Below are 19,386 nucleotides of genomic sequence, written 5' to 3' on the forward strand. Positions count from 1 at the left end.
AGCACTTTGGGAGGCCAAGGCAGGTGGATCACCTGAGGTCAAGAGTTCGAGACCAACCTGGCCAACATGGTGAAGCCCCGTCATCTCTAATAAAAATACAAAAAATTAGCTGGGCATGGTGGAGCACATGCCTGCAATCCCAGCTACTTGGGAGGCTGAGGCAGGAGAATTGCTTGAAACTGGGAGGCGGAGGTTGCAATGAGCCGCGATGGCGCCATTGCACTCCAGCCTGGGCAGCAAGAGCAAAACTCTGTCTCAAAACAAAACAAAACAAAAAGAATAATGATATTTAAACAAAGCTCTTAATATAACAACCCAGTTAAAAAACAAGGTGAATCAATGCTGAGAAATTTCTTACTTACGGAGTCATGCTCAGGAAGCAATACTTAAAATCTTAAACTGTAAACTCTTAGCTTGCAACGTTTTGATTTTTCCTGTATCTTGCAAATTTCTCAGTGCCACTAAATATATTATCTACGATTTCTTCTTAAAGAACTAATGTTCATAAAAAGGATCATCATCGTCATCCTCATCTGATTCAAAATCAACCCCTTTCAATACTTGGGTCTGGGACATGTTTTTGCTGGATGATGTGCTAGACCACTTTTGATCTGTCTGTGAAGTGGTAGGAAAAATGTCTTCTTCCACATCTGATTCATCTACCTCAGTCACCTCTGAATAATTTTTAGTGACATTTTGGGAAGGCTGCTATCTTGTAGATTTAAAGGCCTCTATAATAGACATATTTCTAGATGCTGGCACAGTGGTCTTTGAGTTCCTGCTATGAGTAGAAGTCTCCAGACCAGTTCCTGCTGTTCCTCTTTGAGACCCTCCTCTGATGCTGAATTCTGTCCTCTTCCTCCTCTTCCACCTCTTCCTCAGCCTCTTTGTTGGTTGCTGCTGAGATGCTAACATCAGAGTCGTTAGCCATCTGTTCTGCTAAATCTATACTCATAAGGTCATCAGCACTAAAGGCAGAAGCAGGTTCCTCTGATTGAGATCTGAGAGCTCTGGCCCTGTTAATAGCCTCACGGACGTCATCATCTTCACTAGTATTTTTTTGTCTGTTTTCTCTGAAATGACATACTTCCTCATTGATTTTATCTTCTAGGGCATCAATATGACGTTCTTAAAGAAATTGCTGTGTTTTTTTTTTTTTTTTTTTTTGAGACGGAGTCTCTCTCTGTCGCCCAGGCTGGAGTGCAATGGTGCGATCTCGGCTCACTGCAAGCTTTGCCTCCCGGGTTCACGCCATTCTCCTGCCTCAGCTTCCAGAGTAGCTGGGACTACAGGCGCCTGCCACCACACCCGGCTAATTTTTTTTCTATTTTTAGTAGAGATGGGGTTTCACTGTGTTAGCCAGGATGGTCTCGATCTCCTGACCTCGTGATCCACCCGCCTTAGCCTCCCAAAGTGCTGGGATTAGAGATGTGAGCCACCATGCCCAGACGAAATTGCTGTGTTTTTTACAACTGACATTTCATTAATTCCTCAATGGCATCTTTCTCCTCCTCCTCCACAAATTCTTGTACTGCTTCACCCATCCCTCTTTCTGTTAGCAGTGAGAGTGGCACATTCTTCTCTTCAGTTTGAAAATACTGTTTTACAAGATCTTCTACCCTTAAAGCTGTTCCTTCTGAAGAAGGTTTTGTGGTAAGTTTCCCAAAGTTGATCTCTTCTCCTGTTTTTTCCTTTTGTTCTCTATGCCTGAAAAAATGGATAATGTCTTTTGGATTAGCTACCCTATCCACAAATTTCTGGCTAAAGCGAAGAACGTTGAAAGGTTCAAAACCTCCACTATAGTCCACTCGCAGTGGTGTAAGAGGCTTCTCTGGCTGGTGAGAATTACCTAGATGTTCCTGTTCAGCATTTTCAAGCATTTCTTCAATCTTCACCACACAGAAGCTTTGTATGGCTTGGTTTACTTTAGGATTATCTGGGTTAAAAAATGTCTGGATGATTAGCCAGAACAACATCCTCTGTGAAAAACTACCGCACTGTGTGAAGAGGAATTTTCTGCATATTCATTTTCCTCTCTTTAATACACAGCAAACCAACGTGTTTCTTTACAGCTTCTCCTGGGGAAAAAGAAGTAACCACTGAGTTTCCAGGTTGTGAGGTATAAAACAGTTGTTGTTCATTTTTGTTTTTTGTTTTTCTTTAGATGGAGTTTCACTCCTGTTGTCCAGGCTAGAGCGCAATGGTGTGATCTTGGCTTACTGCAACCTTTACCTCCCAGGTTCAAGTGATTCTCCTGCTTCAACCTCCCAAGTAGCTGGGATTATAGGCACGCGGCACCACGCCCAGCTAATTTTGTATTTTTAGTAGAGACAGGGTTTTACCATGCTGGTCAGGCTGGTCTCGAACTCCTGACCTCATGTGATCCACCCACCTTGGCCTCACAAAGTGCTGGGACTACAGGCATGAGCCATTGCGCCTGACCTGTTGTTCATTTTTGGTTGGAGCTATTTTACACTCATGTGCATGTCCCCAGATAACAAGATCAATGAAGTCATCCAAAAATTGTTCTGGACTGAAGTTAGTACTTAGCCATGTTTACTCCTGTAATCACAAATAATCACAAATAAGATAAACCAAGAGTTTTCATCTTCTTTTGATCTCAACATTGTTACTTTCTTATTGACAAACATTCGAGAGAGCCTTTCATCTGGAATGGATCCTAAATCATAGAGTGCAATCTTTGTGCTTCCTTTTTGAAGCAAAACCAGACTAATGTCTGTCTTCTCCATGGACATTGAACATCCAAAGTGATTTACAAATCCAACACAACTTAAAATGTCCAGGGCACAGCGTGCATCTGTCCCCATGGGGTCATCATGATTACCATGAATACTAAACACTGGAATTGAAATGTTGAGATTGCCATCTTGATAGTTCACCCACGGAAACTTACTGAAACCAAAGTTGACTGACTGATCACTGAGAATTTCAAACTGGACAGGCCTATCACCCATACCGCATTTTCTTAATAACTTGTGGCAGGTATGTAATGTTTTCCTTGAGGGCTTTTTTCATGAAAAAGATCACCACCTAACAAAATAAAATCCACTTCATTTTCCTGGGCAAGTTTTAAAATTTCATCAAGTGTTACACATGTATCATTTCCTCTGACTGCATCTTTCTCCATAAATCCAAGATCAATATCTGTTGCAACTAAGATTTTAAACGAGTTTTAATCATCAAGTGCTTCTGCAGGACTCATTTTTATGGTCAGTCAAGCTCCTCTGGGACCAAGTTCTTCTCCAAGAACTCCTGGGTCCTGTACTCAAATGTCAGAAAATTCACTCGATTCCAAATTCTAGAAATTCCCATTCCTGGACTCTTCAAAGCCCCACCCATCGGGACCCGAGGCTGTCTTCTTTCCAGGAAGAAAGGGTGGGATCTGTGAGAAGAAAACAGCATGGTCAGAACTTGCCTCTGAGAACCCGTAGGGCCATAAACCTGAATTCTCTCCCTACTATTTTAACAGAAGTTTCTAGAAATCAAACAAAACAAAACCTTTCTATTTCAGGTTTCTGGTTCCACCACCGGCCTTTAAGATATCTTGTTGATGTTAAGGGGAGAAATCCAACATCATGTCGAATGTTGCTTCAGGATGCTGAAAGTGTGTGTGAGAGGTGGACTAAGGGCAAGTGAAAGGGGCAAGGCGTACATTAAAGGAAGCAAGATAATCCAAGACAGCAGTAGATGACTTGTTACCAAGCCATGTGACCAAGGTGACCATATTAGTTCAGACAGTAAAGGGATGAGAATAGCAGTGAAGGAAATTCTTCCTCCATACTGTGGTGCTAGAGGAGGCCTTATGACAGCCTGGAACTTCAGTGAGAAAACTGTAAATTGGGTAGGTAGAGTTTTTCATGGGGGAAAGGAAAAGAAATATAAAAACAAGGAGGCATAAAATAATAGGTACTTTAAACGAACAGGAAACAAAGCAGAAGTAAACCAAAATAGTTGAAACTCATTCTTTGTGCAGAAAAACAGTTGGATATGGCCGGGCATGGTGGCTCAGGTCTGTAATCCCAGCACTTTGGTAGGCTGAGGCAGGCAGATCACCTAAGGTCAAGAGTTCGAGACCAGCCTGGACAATATGGTGAAACCCTATCTCTACTAAAAATACAAAAATTAGCCCGGTGTGGTGGCATGCTCCTGTAATTCCAGCTACTCAGGAGAGTGAGGCAGGAGAATCGCTTGAACCCGGGAGGCGGAGGTTGCAGTGAGCCAAGAGCCGAGATCGTGCCACTGCACTCCAGCCTGGACAACACAGTGAGACCCTGAAAAAAGAAAAATGAAAAGAAGGAAGGAAGGGAGGGAGGAAGGAAGGAAGGGAAAGGAAAGGAAGGAAGGAAGGAAACCAGTTAGATATAAAGTTGACAAAGTAGGTTGGAAGCCTTTAAAATCAGTTTGGTGGATTTCGATATTATTCTTGGGTACAAGGGAGCCACTGAAGGACTTTGAGCAAGGGAGAGAGACATATTTAGATTTAGATTTCCCTCACTCCATTTTTTAAAGGGAAATATGTGTGTCAGGTAGGTAGATTGAATACGATTTTGGTATAATTAGAAACGGAAAGAACAGATAAGGATTTTAAAGTCAGCTTTTATAACTATGCTCAATGACGTAAAGAAAAATATACTTGCAGTGAATGAAAGATAAGCAATCCTATCGGAATAATGGAAACTATAGAAAATAACCAGATGACAATTCTAGAACTGATTAATATATTATTTGAAAAAATTTAAAAAAGTCACTGAATGCACTTACCAGAATGGAGATGACAGAGTGAGCTTGAAGACAGATCAGGTATTATCTAATCTGAAGAATAAAGAAACAAGAATGAAAAAGATGAACAGAATTCCAGGTACAGAGTTGAAAAAAGATATTTTTAGATAAAGAAGAATTTGTTGCTCTTAGATATGTAATGCTAAGGGAAGTTCTTCAGATTGTGGAAAATGATAATAGATGGAAACTTGTATCCTCAGGAAGAAATAAAGAGCATCAAAACATGGTGAATCCGTGAACAAATACAAAACAACCCTTTGATTACTCCACACCTACCCAGAAAAATTCATCCTCCTGCATCTTCCCAGTCCTGGCAAGTGGCTCAGGCCATGATCCTTTGGGTCATTCTCAACTCCCCTTATTCTTTTGTATTATTTTTATTGTACCAATCAACCAGGAAGTCCTATCCTTTCTACTTGCAAACTATATATACACATTGACCTCCAGTGTTCACCAACCTGTCCTAAGCCATCCTCATCTCCACCAAGATCATTGCAGTAGCCTTCAAATCACCCTCCTTTCTTCTTCCCTTGACTCCCAATGGCCTGCTCTCAGCAGCATAGCCAGAATGATTCTTTGAATATGTAACTGATCGTTTCACTCCTCTGTCATAGCCTTCTAAGAAGCTCTCCATCTCATAGCTGGGGGTGGATACATCATCATTTTTATATTTATATTTAAAAATGTATCATTAACCTAGTATTAGATCAGTAGGGTTACTATAGTTTACAATAATGTATTGTGTATTTCAAAATAGCTGGAAGAGAAGAATTTCAATGGTTCTAGCATAAAGGAAAGAAATATTTAAGGTGATGGATGTCCCACGTACACTGATTTGATCTTTACAAATTAAATGAATGTATTAAATTATCACATGTACCCTGAATTGATGTACATCTATTATGCATCAATAATATATACATATATCATTTTAAAATGACACATCACTGTGATTTTTATATATATTTGAGAAGACTTTAAAAGAACTGAATGATTTTATTATAATAAGACAGTTCCATTTTTATTAAGTTATTTATGTAAACAAGATTTCTCACAACAGGTACTTTTAGAAATGAAAAAATAAAGGGAATAGAATTAATGCTTAATCCTACCTGTCTCAGTCTCCCAATAAATAACATGCCTCCATGAACACATGACCTAATTCAGAAAAAATATCGCAGCCCTATACAAGCCATTAAAAGACAGATTTCCAAAAAAATGTTATTTTTTATGTTGAGCAAAGTTTATCAAAATTTATAAAATCTGCATTTGATCAATTACGTCTGATTATAGTTGTCAAGATAACACGATCCCTAAGATATCTGATAACAATCTTACAGTCATAAAAAATAATTTAAATTTTTATTTATATTAATACTTTCATTGCATCAAAATTATTTGACAGGGTCATCTGTGAGACATTTTCAAGCATACAAATATTATATATTAAAATAAAATTCTGGGTGAGAAATTGACTGGAAAAAAATAGCTCAGGGAGAAAAAGGAAGAATGTTAAATTTCCAGCTGCTAAAGAAGGGCTTGTTCATGAATTTTTAAAATGGATAATGATAGATATCTAATAGCTATGGGATTTAAATTTCATTGGATACATTTACGATAGTGATGTAACCACTTTATTTAAAAATAATAGTATGTACAATATGCTAGACATTGCATCCTTTGCAACTACAGTCATGCATTCCTTAACAACAGGATTACTTTCTGAGAAATGCCTCCTTAGGCAATTTCATACTTGTGGGAATATCATAGAATGCACTTACACAAACCTAGATGGTATAGCCTATTCCATACCTAGGCTATATGGTAGAGCCTATTGCTACTAAGCTACAAACCTGTATATCATATTGCTGTACTAAATATTGTAGGCAATTATAACACAATGGTAAGTATTTGTGTATTTAATACAGAAAAGGTAATGGTTGTACTACAACATTATAACTATGATGTCACTAGTTTATAAAAATTTTTCAGCACCATTATAATCTTATAGGACCACCATGGTGTATGCAGTATGTCATCGACTGAAATGTCATTATGTGGCTCATGACTACTTAATTTATGATGAAAAATGTTGTTTGTATACCTAAAAGTGTTGAAGTTAATACTTAGCTTTCCAAATTTTTAAAAGGGAAGCAGAAGCAGAAAGTTTGCATTCTACTGATGCAATGGTTTCTAACCTGGAGAATAAATATTAATACTTATTGAATGTTAATAATGCTAGACATTGTTCTAAGTCTCACACATATATCATTAAATGTTTATAATAAAGATAAAAGTGTTCTTATTACTACTCTGCACTATAAAAAATCCCAAAACTTAATGGTGGTGTTAAAGCAAACATTATATTTAGCTCACAATTTTGTGGGTTAGGAATTTGGGAAGGGTATGAGTTGGTCATTGTAATTTGGGATGTCTTTTGCAGTTGCAGTCAGACATTGGCTGGGACCACGGTCATCTAAGGATAGTGCTCAAGCTGGCTGTTGTCTGGAAACTCACCTGGGGCTACTGATCAGAAAACCTGCATGTGGCTGTCCAGCAAGGCAATGTTAAAGGTAATCAGGTTCCTTACAGAATGAACATCTCAAGAGTGGTGGGTGAAAGCTGCATGGTCTTTCTGACTTAACTGTGAATGTTACATAGTATCACTTCCACCACGTTTTACATCAAAGTAGTGTGAAGCTCACCCAGATTCAAGGGACTGAGAAACAGGCACCACCTCTCAATGAAAGGAGTGTCAAAGAATTAGTTTTAAAACTGGCACAAGTAGATAATTATCTCTATTTTTATAGATGAAGAAAATAAAGCATATGGGAGTTAAGAAATTTGTCTAGGATCACCGAACTGGTACGTGATGGAGTTAGGATTTGAACCCAAGCAGTCTGACTCCAGAGCAGAGCTCTTAAACACAACAGCACTGCAAGCCAAGGACGTTGGGAAGCCCACTGTCTCCTTGGCTGAATGGGCATAGTGCCCTTTCCACAGTTCCAGTGCAGAGCCCCCTATTGAAACATCTCCAAGAATATTAAACTGGGGGGATTATCTCCAGTCTACACTTTGGGGAGTCTGGTTGCTATGCATATAATGTTGCCAGAACTCTTCAATGACTCAAGGGATGGGAGCAAAGAGAGTAGTTGAAGAGGCTGTCGCCTGCTGGTGCTAAAAGTTCCTAAGACCCCACAGCGTCAGATGGGACTGACCCTGCTAGTTGGTATCAGTTGCCTCCTTTGATCTATGCTTCAGGCTGCACGTTACTTGGTGGTCACAGTTGTAACCCTAGACTATCCTGGACAGTAATATCAAACGGGTTTCACCCAAATGTGCAAGAGCCCACATGGCTGTTAATTGGTTAATATTGATATTGGTTAATTAACAGCCATAGGGATCCTCAAAGACCTTGACAGGTCTTTGAGAGTGAGAGTGGACTAAGGGCAAGTGAAAGGGGGCAAGGCGTACATTAAAGGAAACAAGATAATCCAAGACAGCAGTAGATGGCTTGTTACCAAACCATGTGACCGAGGTGACCACGTTAGTTCAGACAGTAAAGGGATGAGAATAGCAGTGAAGGAAATTCTTCCTCCACACTGTGGCGGCAGAGGAGGCCTTATGACAGCCTATTGACAGAGTTTCCAGAAGAGCTAACTGCACTTTCCTATCTTTTTAAGAAGGCATGCTTCTTTCCTCCTTCCTCTCCTGTTCTTCTCAGGGACTCTAAGGCCTTGCTATAACTCTATAATTTTTAACTTACGGTTTTGTCCTGGAAAGAAAAATTCATGCACCTTCCCAAGTTCTTTACCTGCAGCAGGCACTGAGATAGTTGATCCAGAAGAGACTTAAGTTAATTGAGGGGGAGGGTACCTGGTGCTTAACGGGTCACTAAACAACTCTGTGATAGACCCCTAGGTGGACACTGACATCATTATCTCCTAAACTAAAACAGAGTCAGATCCATGGGTGTGTGTGGGTCAACCCCATGCATCTTAACCATAGGGCCATCAACTTGGTGTGCTTTCTTTCTCCCAAACTAGTTTTCACGTACACTGGGCACACACATACACATCCATGTACATACAGGTTCCCACCATTCCCTCCCACTCTTCGGTTTTTTCACACCAACTTTGGCCTTCATCTTCCCAATTATCAGATGATTCTCATGGCTTCCATTTGTCAGAAGTGCTGGGAGGGGCAGTTACTGAAACGGTTATGAGGGATTACCATTCTCACATTAGGAATGAAAGAGTGCCTGACATACATTATGTGGTTCACTGACATTCAAAGAAATATAAAATATATTTAAAATGTTAAGGTTTACACAAGAGAAATAATCTTCCCCTTGCACTGATACTGCTAAACTTATTTGAGGAAATTCACATTAAAACTTTTAAAACTCCAAAGGGACTCTAATCAGGAATGGCTAATGAGCCTCCAGAAATCTTTTATAACTCTAACATGATTATCAAATATAATTTACCAAACCCATATGACCAAAGGTTCAGAGTTGTCACTATTAAATAAAGCAGAAGTCCTAACTTTGCAGAAGAAACAGCCACTGCCAAACTTCAGTATTACATAGTTGTTGGGAGTTGTTTTTAAAATTTCCATGTTCCAAGATATCACAGGTAGTGGCCACCTTACCTCTTCATTAGGAAAGGTTAGAGATACATTTTCATCCCAAGCCACAGACTGGGCTCAGTTACAGCTTTGTGGCAGGATAAGGTTAAGAGAGGTGGAGTGGGCAGGGACGAGGGAGGGAGGCAGAAGCAGAAAAATCAATTCAGATTACTTTGATGACAGTGACTTTCAGTCTTCTCTGAAAGATCTCCATGATGCTGGCAGCCCGGACAGGGGCAGCGGGGAGTCAGATCTCAGAGGAGAACACCAAGTTAAGGAGACAGTCTGGGTTTTCTGTAGCAGGGAAAGACAAATCTCCCAAGAAAGCCTCAGAAAATGCTAAAGACAGCAGCCTTAGTCCCTCAGGGGAAAGCCAGCTCAGGGCGCGTCAACTGGCTCTGCTGCGCGAAGTGGAGATGAACTGGTACCTAAAGCTCTGCGACCTGTCCAGCGAGCACACCACCGCCTGCACCACGGGCATGCCGCACAGGTAAGCTGCCCCTGCTCTGCGCGGGCTTTGGGAGACGGCATTCGAAGGTGCTCTGGAGAGTGCTTTGATTTCTTTTCCTCTGCAGCTGGAAGTCTTAACGGCTCTAATTGCCTTAGAGATGATTGGCACTTCAGAATGTGTAACCACAAAGAGCAGGATCTTGGTGCAAATGGCAAATAATGTTCCCTGCATTGTTACTCAGAAAAGACCTCTTACGAGGAGGCAGTAGATGCTTAGGAGCTGACAGGACAAAAGAGCATTATGATTTTTCTTAAGTAAAAATCAGAGGAGTTAAGAGATGGTAGGAAAGTGCTCCCTTCCAAAATAACTACAAAAAAGAGTTTGCAATCTTTCAGCATTTCCTTTGCTCTGAGAACTTGGGGATGAGGGAAGAACATTTGTTTTTCCTGTTTGAAAAGTGTGAGTTGAGTAGTGTGAACTTGTTGAATGAGGGATCAGGCTGGCCATAGGGATGCAGAATGGGACATATTGACTACCAATATAGGGAGCTGAGCCCCGTGTCTAAGACAGATAACATCAGGAGAAAAAGGTACCTTTTAAAAAAGAGATAAATGTAAGGCAAATATCTATGGGTTTTCTTTCTGTTCTTTACTCAGCCTCAGCTTCAAATAAAGCAGAGGAAGGATAATTTCACAAATCCCAGTGTTGCAAGGCAAAATGTTCTGAGTAAAAAGTGTCTGGAGTCCTGAAATTTAAGGATGCTGTTTTCTATAATTTGTGCAAAAAAATCTCTTAGGAATGAAAGATAATTTTGAAAGAAAAAATACTGTGATAATAATGCCTAGAATAGCTATGTTATTAAATGGTAATAAAAATTCCTTTGAGATGAAAAATGGTTCCAATTACATGGTCAAAGTATGGAAAACTCCTTTTGTAGAGACTGTATGGTAGCACTGAAATTCTGCATTGCAGCCTGTATCAAAGCATCCAGTACACTCTGAGCTGCCTTTCTGTCTATATTTCTAATTCCAAAAGACACTGCAGAAAAACTTATTTAGTAATTGAATTAACTTGTGCATATAGACTAAAAACTTGTACCATACATTTTAAAAGTCCTCAACTAACTTTCATTTTCTCTTTTTCAAGGCAGCAATAAATAGATATTTTAAAACCTAAACTATTATTCAAAAATCAACATTTAAAAATTAGCACAAAATAAAGCTTCTGGAAATGTTCTATGAAATACATTTGGTATTCATGGCCAGAGTGGTTTGTCTGAAGCTCTTGTATATGCTGTTGGGCCCACATTTGGGGTACATGGGAGGAAGACCCAAGGAGAATAGTCTCGTTTAAAGAAAGTTTGAATGAGCTTGTTAGTGTTGGGGGTGTATCTCATTACATATCTCATATTTCTAACTATTACATATCTCACATCTACAAATCTTAAAGCTATTATTAAAGATCCTCTAGGAAAAAGAGTTAAGTGGCAAAGGAAAGTATTGAAAATGGTTTTCTTCCATAACGTTTTCCTTGACTTACGATACACCAGAAATTTCCTTTAAAGAGTCTAATACAAGACCACAGAATTCTTTATTATATGACATTGGAACAACATTGAACAAGTCAGAGTGGCATATTAGTTAAGGTAACCAGGTTTAGCAAGAAACTTTTGGGGAAAAGCAAATATCTGCTCTTTTCTGCTTCACTTAAACAATAATATTTTGTTCTGTAATCAGAAAAGACTAGATTAGACATGTTCCAGAATTAATGTCTCCTATGATAATCTGTGGGGTAGTGTTATTAATCACTGATTGACAAATAACATAGTGTTTCCTTGTTTAGTAAAAGGGTTGAGAAAGAGTGAAGATATGTCTGCCATACATGATCAAAAATTAAAAATATCTCATCCTCCTTTATTATTGCAGCATGATTATTTCCAGGAAGAAACGAGTATGTGTAGTTGGAACTAACTCTATAAATTAAATACATTTATTACAGAGTTCAATGTTTGCATAGCTCAGGAAATTAAGGCAGTTTTTCTCATCGCCAGCAACTTTTTTACCTCTCAAATGTTGGAACTACATTCCTCTGTTGAGTCCTTGACATTCCTGGACAGTGACAATGTCTGATGGTGCAATCTCTTCCAATTTTAATGTAAGCGATAGAATGTGCGATCCCCCAAGTCACCCAAATTTTTCTTTCATTTGTAAATGTCAGCGGTTGAGAAGTCACAGAAAATTTTCCTGGACTTCCAGTTGTTCTTTCTTCCAATAACATGGCCCATGAGTGATATCTCTATTAGAAACTTGTGTGTAGAAGATAAATATGATTAACTTATAAAATACTAACAAATTTGTCCACCTGTGAAGCATTACTTACAAGACAGAATATGAAATGTATTGAAGAGTCCTTGAAGACATCACACATTTGCTATTGGAAATAATTCTGTGGGTCTTTGGTTAATGTTCATCAATAAGGAATTGCTAGCGAACTCAAACTTGTTTCCTTTCTTGGAAGATGGAATTAAAATATTTTACATCAGGTTAATTCTAGTTCCTGAGGAATTGGAGGATTGCTTTATGTCCAGATTCTATGGTAACTTGTGTTTGAAACAAAGGATATTATTAAATGATTGGAAGAAAGCGTTAGAGATGGGGGAGATTCAGCAGTCCTGGTATATTTAAGAAGTAAAATTGCAGGCAGCAGGATAGGGAATGCACATTAGGTTTGTGGTAAGTAGTTCTGACTCCTTTTCTGGGCTGTATTTACATATGACTATATAATGAAACAATCTAATATACTTTACTTAATACAGACTTATTGTTCATCTAGAGTTGACTGATAACTCTGTGATACTGATTTTTTTAAGATGACAGCTCAGGGCCCTGCACCTTGAGGGAGGATGGGGCAGGGGCCAGAGTTCTAGAGTTGAAGGCAAAGGATTGGCTTTTCTTCTTACTGCCTGTAAGTGTGGGCATGTATTTTTAAAAAATTATTGTTTTTGAATAAAATTTTTTTTCTGTTTACAAAAGTAACATCTGAACTTCGTAAAAAAGTTTGAAAACAGGAAAATATAAAGCAGAAAAGGCTACCATTGTTGATATTTTGGCATGCTTTCCCCAGCGTTTTGAATTTGGGTCATGGGTAAAAGTCAGAATATGATCATATCATTCATTTTTTCACTTAATATTACACCAATCTATTTTATTATCTTAAACACTATTTAAAATTTTCTAAGGACTACATCTTATGACCATAATATTGCTTAGCCATTCTTCTTTTATATACTATTTATCATTATTAGATGTAATATTACAATAAATATCTTTGTATCAGATTTTAAAAAACCATATTTCTGCTTATTTTCTTAGGCTCTATTTCTTTCTTTTTTTTTTTTTTTGAGATGGAGTCTCACTCTGGTGCCCAGGCTGGAGTGCAGTGGCGGAAACTCAGCTCACTGCAACCTCCGCCTCCTGGGTTCGAGTGATTCTTCTGCCTCAGACTCCCAAGTAGCTAGGATTACAGGTGGGTGCCACTACGCCCAGCTAATTTTTGTAATTTTAGTAGAGTCAGGGTTTCACCATGTTGGCCAGGCTGGTCTTAAACTCCCGACCTCAAGTGATCCGCCCGCCTTAGCCTCCCAAAGAGCTGGGATTACAGGTGTGAGTCACCGCGCCTGGCCGAGGGTCTATTTCTAGAAGTGCAATTAATGGATGAATGTATTATATATGTGTATATTTACACGTATACATATACACATATACAGAGATATGCAAATACATATTTATTTATTCTTAATGAATATTATCCAATTGCTTTCTGGAAACATTTTTCTCATTATATCTTCTCACTGGCAATATTCAAGAATGCCTACCTTATTGCTTTCTCTGTTCTACATAATGTTTATATGGAATCTTTAACATTGAGTTTTATGGTTTAACAACTTGTTGGGTTATTTAATGAACTTTTCCAGGTCTCAATTTCTTTAACTGCAAAAGGGTACTAACACCATTATAAAGAAGTGTCGTAGGCCAGGCATGGTGGCTCATGCCTGTAATACCAGCACTTTGGGAGGCCAAGGCAGGCAGATCACAAGGTCAGGAGTTCAAGACCAGCCTGGCCAACATGAGGAAACCTTGTCTCTACTAAAAATACAAAAATTAGCTGGGTGTGGTGGTGCACGCCTGAGGTCCTAGCTACTCAGGAGGCTGGGGCAGAAGAATTGCTTGAACCCAGGAGGCAGAGGTTGCAGTGAGCCGAGATTACTCCACTGCACTCCATCTCAAATCAAGACTCCATCTCAAAAAAAAGAACCATTGCAAAACTTAAATGAGATAATGTGCAGTGATTTGAAAGAGTAATGTGCTTTGTTTTCACACTGTAAAATAGGGCTTGAGATATAACCCATACTGTACATGGTGTATTTAAGGCCTATGAAGAAAATTAAGGATGGATGATTCCAAAAATCCCCAACAAAAGTATATACTTCACCTAGCACCAAGAGCTGAGCATCCCGCTGTGCTCAATTAATATTTCATAAGAGACCTTTGTGTGTCCTCACTAAAAGCTTTTTAAGGGTTTATAGGATACCACCCTCCTGAGGAAAAGTGACTTGGAGATAGAATACAATGAGCTTTTACATACTATCAGTATTCACATTTCAAACGATAGTTGACTGAACCTATTAAATTAAAATTACTAGGAACATTTAGTAGGGCAAACTGACATGTGAGTGAAAATTTAGCTATAGCATTTTGATACTGATTTTGACCACCTTAATGAATGTTTCTTATTATCTAGGACAGTAGTTATACTGAGACTAGCTCCTAATATTTTCTCTCTCTGCTCTCAAAACTGCTTGACTTCCAAGAAAGTGTTTACTCACACTTGCTTCTAGAAGGCTGAATGTGGTTCTACGTGAGAAAAGGCAGTTAGTTTTCCAGGTGAGTTTGGTAGACTTGATTCCTGCCAACAGGCAGCAGGAGATCCAAGAGCTTAGAAGCTTTTGGCTGAGTTTATGAAAGAATCTGAATTGATGCAAGAAGTTTATGCAAGAAGATATTCTTGTTAAGAATCAAGCTGGAGGTCAGTGAGTAAACATTCGACAGCCATTGATTGAGATTCTTGTTTGTACAAGGCCCTGTAGGTGACACAAAGATGAAATTAGAAAAGATTCTAGTTGCTTGCAGCCTAGGGGTAATTGGGTATGGACTTGGAAGATGTGCAGGATTTGAGCAGGAGGAGATGGGGAGGGGAAGGCAATCCATGTGTAGGGAAGAGTGAGCAGAGGTGCAGATGAAAGGGGCAGGAAATGAAGACAGAGAGCTGCTTCTGTTCATGAGGCTACTGACAGCATCCTTCAAAGTTTCTTGCAGGCTGGATCTGGGAGTGTGGCCAGGAGAACAGGAGGAGAGGAGGCCATTTGACTACTTTGGAGACTGGGGAGTTGGGCAGAGAGCAGGCGTGGAGGAGAGGCAGTGTGTGCAGGCCACTCTCAAGAAGAGGCAATGCAGAGGAGGAGAGAGGTTGATAGTTGAAGTCTGTAATAGAGTCTGGGGGGAAATTTGTAGGAGAAAGCTGATCTGTGGATGTTTTTAGGCAAAGGGGAGGAGTCCAGGGGAGGGAGAATGTGTGTAATGCAAATAATAGAGCAAAATCGTCCGCATATCCCCAAGGAGGGGGAGCCTCTTGGGTATCAAATGCAGGTATTAGCTTTGGCAAAGTGAAGTGTAGTTGGGCCTGGTGATGAAAAAGCTCTGGAGTCTGGTGGCCTGCAGGCTGCATCTCAGCAGTATCACTTACTAGCCTGGAGGCTCTGGGTAAGCTCCTTGCCTGAGAGAAGCAGTTGGTTTTGGTTGAGGCCACAGATCCTGGAGCTAGGCTGCTGGGTTCAAGCCCTGGCTCTACCACTTATCATCTATGTGATTTAGTCTTCTCAGCTATAAAAAGTGGGTAATGATGGCAGTAATACCTTAGGGTTGTTATGGGAGCTCAAATGACTTAAGTAAGTATAGCTCACAGAACAGCAGTGGGCACATATAGTAGTAAATATGATATTATACAAAGGTCTTGGCATCATTCCTGACGCATGATCTATGCCCTTGCTATTATCATGAGACTGTTATTGGAGATGCCAAAAGTAGGGATGCCTCTCTTTTCTGGAGTGTGCTCACACTGGTACTGTAAATGGGCATAAAAATATCTAGCTCATAAGACTGCTATAAGGATTCCATGAAATGATGTAAATCATCTGGTGTAGATTAGACACTCAATCGATTTTGGTGCTCCCCTCTGCCACTTTCCTCCTTTTCCACATTCCTGGAACATAGTGGACAGTATCAGTAAGATGGTATCAGGGATGGAATATGGAACGGTGGAAGTGAGCTACAATGGAATAACTCTAAATTATTCAAACCAGTATTTTTTTTCCTAGAAAAAGCTATTAATTCATTTTTTGTTGTTGAAGAGAAAGCTCTTCCTTTTCTAAAAGATATCTATTTCTTAGAGCAGGCACATTCTCCCTAAGGCTGTAATTCTTGTCATGTTTGTATGAGCAGTCACATAGAAGTATTTTTTTCAGAGATACTGGAATATGAGGACATTTTTATGTAGTTTACTGTGATTTTAGTTATATGCTAGAAAGATTGCCTCCTAGCTCATCGTTCTGTTGTTTTGCATATTGGAGAAAATCTTGGACCACTGAATGATTGGGCTAGGAGTGGGAGGGTGAACCTCAACAGGACAGGATTTAGGTAGCCAGAGAAAGTTACAGCATCCTAGCAGCAGCCTCTGGGGAGGGCTAGGGTTGCCATGGCCACTAAAGATGGTGATGATGTCCTTTGACTTGGCCATGAAGCTGCCATTGCCCTGTGTAGCTGCACCACTGGGGTGGTGAGTTGGAAGTAGACATCCCTGGACAGGCACATCCACTCCACAGGAGCAGCCAAATGCACAGGGGCTTGGTTCAGTCTGCACCCCTGTGACTGCTTTTTTGGTTATTTTGACAAAACTGAGCCAGTTTCTCAGTTTTAGATTTCTCTTCATTTGGCGTCTCTGTGTGTGTGTGTGTGTGTGTGTGTGTGTGTGTGTGTGTGCCTGGTTTCTTCTTAATAACTGTGGACACCTGGAAGGCAGTGCCTCTGTCTTGGTCTTCTGACTTGCCCATAGGGTTCTTTCCTAACTGGACGTTGATAAATTAGGTAGAGCATCAGCTCTGGCTCCTCTTTCTCTGAGATCTGTCTGCCACTACAGGGAATGGGCTCATGTGACAGTAGGAAAATTGGTTGAGGGGCCAGGAGCCATGATTCAAATCCCATTTTGCAGTGTGGTCATAAGTAAGGTTTTTAAAGTTCTCCAGAACTCAGTGCTCCTCTGTAAAATAATGAGACTAGACGAGATGATCCCCTGAGCTTTGTCCAGCTTTGAGCCTGTGGAGTATGATGACATAAACCTGACCAAAGGGGCACACTGTGTTGTTTATAGAGACAGTGCAATTGAAGTATCTCTGAAAGAAGAAGAGGACGAGGTGATACTTTGTTTTGAAGTTGTAGGAGAAGGAGAAAAATTCTCTTTGATTTTCAAAGTGTGTTATTTTAGTGATTGGTTGATTACTGACAGATATGTTTAATTTTTTAAAAAGTGTTCTTTAGTAGAAGGAGACAGAGTAACACAAATACCTACAATTTGTAGTATCCTTGTTTATAAAATGTCTTCTTGTGCAATATCTCATTTGCCTTCACGCAACGTAGAGCAGGTGTTCTCCTTCTTTCCTATGAGGGAATGTGCCTCATAAAGGCGACATGCATGATCATCTAGGCCCAGATCCCAGGTCTCCTGGTTCCTTGTCCAGGCTTCTTTTACATGCTTTCAATGTTTCCCAAACTATGGCACTCTAATTGTGCCAAAGATAATTTTTGGGGGCATGTGGAAATTAAATCTTTCAATGGGTTAATAATTTATTTTCATGAATATTAGGAAGAAAGATATAACATACACCTAAAATCTATAAATTCATGGCTATGATAGCAGGGCACAAGGGTAAGTTTTAAAATAAATGAGTCAATTTAGAGGAAAACATTCACTAACTGTAAGTAGTGGTGCAATTGAGATCTGACAAAAATCCTCAAGGTGATACACAAAGGACTATTTCTTTCATCTCCTTCATAATTATCAAGCATTTATTAAAGCATCATGCCATCTTCCTGGGGCTTTTTATAGTCATTCTGTTTAATTATACAACAACCTCATAGTCTTGTTACAACCCATATCCTTCAGTGAAGGAGAGTGTGGTTCTGCCTATTCATTTCTGTCAATTGTTGATTTTTTTTTCTTCTTTTCCCATTAAGGGGATGAAATATTCCCTGAGCTACCTTCCTGCTGAGTATGCTTAAGTATGTTCCAGGTTATCTCTTTGAGCCTTTGTTATTCTACTCCATATCGAAGGTCAACCTTTCTAGTTCTGTCTCTATGTACCGAATACTCTGCTTCTCTGGGGTGTGGTGGTATCATACCATGAGTTTAAAATTTAGCCTTAGTTATACAGCTTAGTTGTATTTTATACAGCTTGGTTTATTAAGTTTTCACATTTACTTTTCAGGTTGTTGTGCAGTTGTGGTATTAGCCAGTTAGAGACATTGTGCCTCTTGCCTTCTCTGTAAGTCACCACAGATATATAAACTGGGGACATGTTAATATAAGTTCTGATGTCAGGCTGACTTAGGTCTAAATTCAACCCCTTACAATCTATGTGACCTGGAACCTCAGTCTTCTCACCAGTAAAATCAGAATAACAGGGTTACATATTCATAGAGTTGAGAAGATTAAATGAGATAATATCCATACAAGTTTCAGCACAATGCTGAGTGCATAGGAAGGGGCCTTCAGCAAAAGCCGTAATTACTATTCCCCTTTGAAGTGCCATCAGGCCATCTGTTATTTTGCCTCCCTGATCTTCCTTTAGCTAAGAGTCTCTCTATGAGCCCCTCAAGCTTGGGAAAATTCTCCAAGCCTTAGCAAATGGTCTTGACATGCTGCTTCCCTCCTTGCTTAACTTAGAAACTTGTTCTAAGATTTTCATTCATTCCCTGATTTAAAATCTTTTCTGATTAACATGGACCAAACGCCTTGTCTGTCTCACACTTCCTCTCTCCATGCACAGTGGATCCATCTCTTGACTCTGGAATAAAAAGGCCTAGGTTTAAATCCTAGCTCTGTTTCTGGCTGGTTGTGTGGATTTTACCAAAACACCTCTCCTTTCCAAGCCTTGATTTTGTCATCTATATGGTGGAAATGAAAACATCTGTGTTATCTATCTTCTAGGATTTTAAAGATTAGATTTTAAAGATTTTAAAGATTAGATCCAAAGTATATAGATCCAGAGTATAACTCTCTATGTTATATAAACCACTATCTATGTGTTCACTATTATTTTTATTACCTTCTGCACTGGACATAGGCTCTAAGTCAGCTTAGAACATGGCTTAAGAGCATGGTTACCCCTAATCTGT

General features: G+C 39.5%; 1 protein-coding gene and 1 pseudogene across 1 annotated transcript in view; one reads left to right on the plus strand and one right to left on the minus strand.

The window, feature by feature from the left end:
* The window catches only part of KCNAB1 (potassium voltage-gated channel subfamily A regulatory beta subunit 1), a 487,064-nt gene that overhangs the window by 67,214 nt on the left and 400,464 nt on the right, over positions 1-19,386 (plus strand). The window contains exon 2 of the mRNA XM_054480674.2: positions 7,244-9,919. Coding sequence (XP_054336649.1) covers positions 9,642-9,919 — 278 coding nt within the window. The 5' untranslated portion in view covers positions 7,244-9,641. The remainder of the gene's footprint in view (positions 1-7,243; positions 9,920-19,386) is intronic.
* LOC129032797 (double-strand break repair protein MRE11-like) lies at positions 471-3,223 on the minus strand (annotated as a pseudogene).

The sequence above is a fragment of the Pongo pygmaeus genome, chromosome 2, assembly GCF_028885625.2.
Source record: "Pongo pygmaeus isolate AG05252 chromosome 2, NHGRI_mPonPyg2-v2.0_pri, whole genome shotgun sequence".
NCBI lineage: Eukaryota > Metazoa > Chordata > Mammalia > Primates > Hominidae > Pongo > Pongo pygmaeus.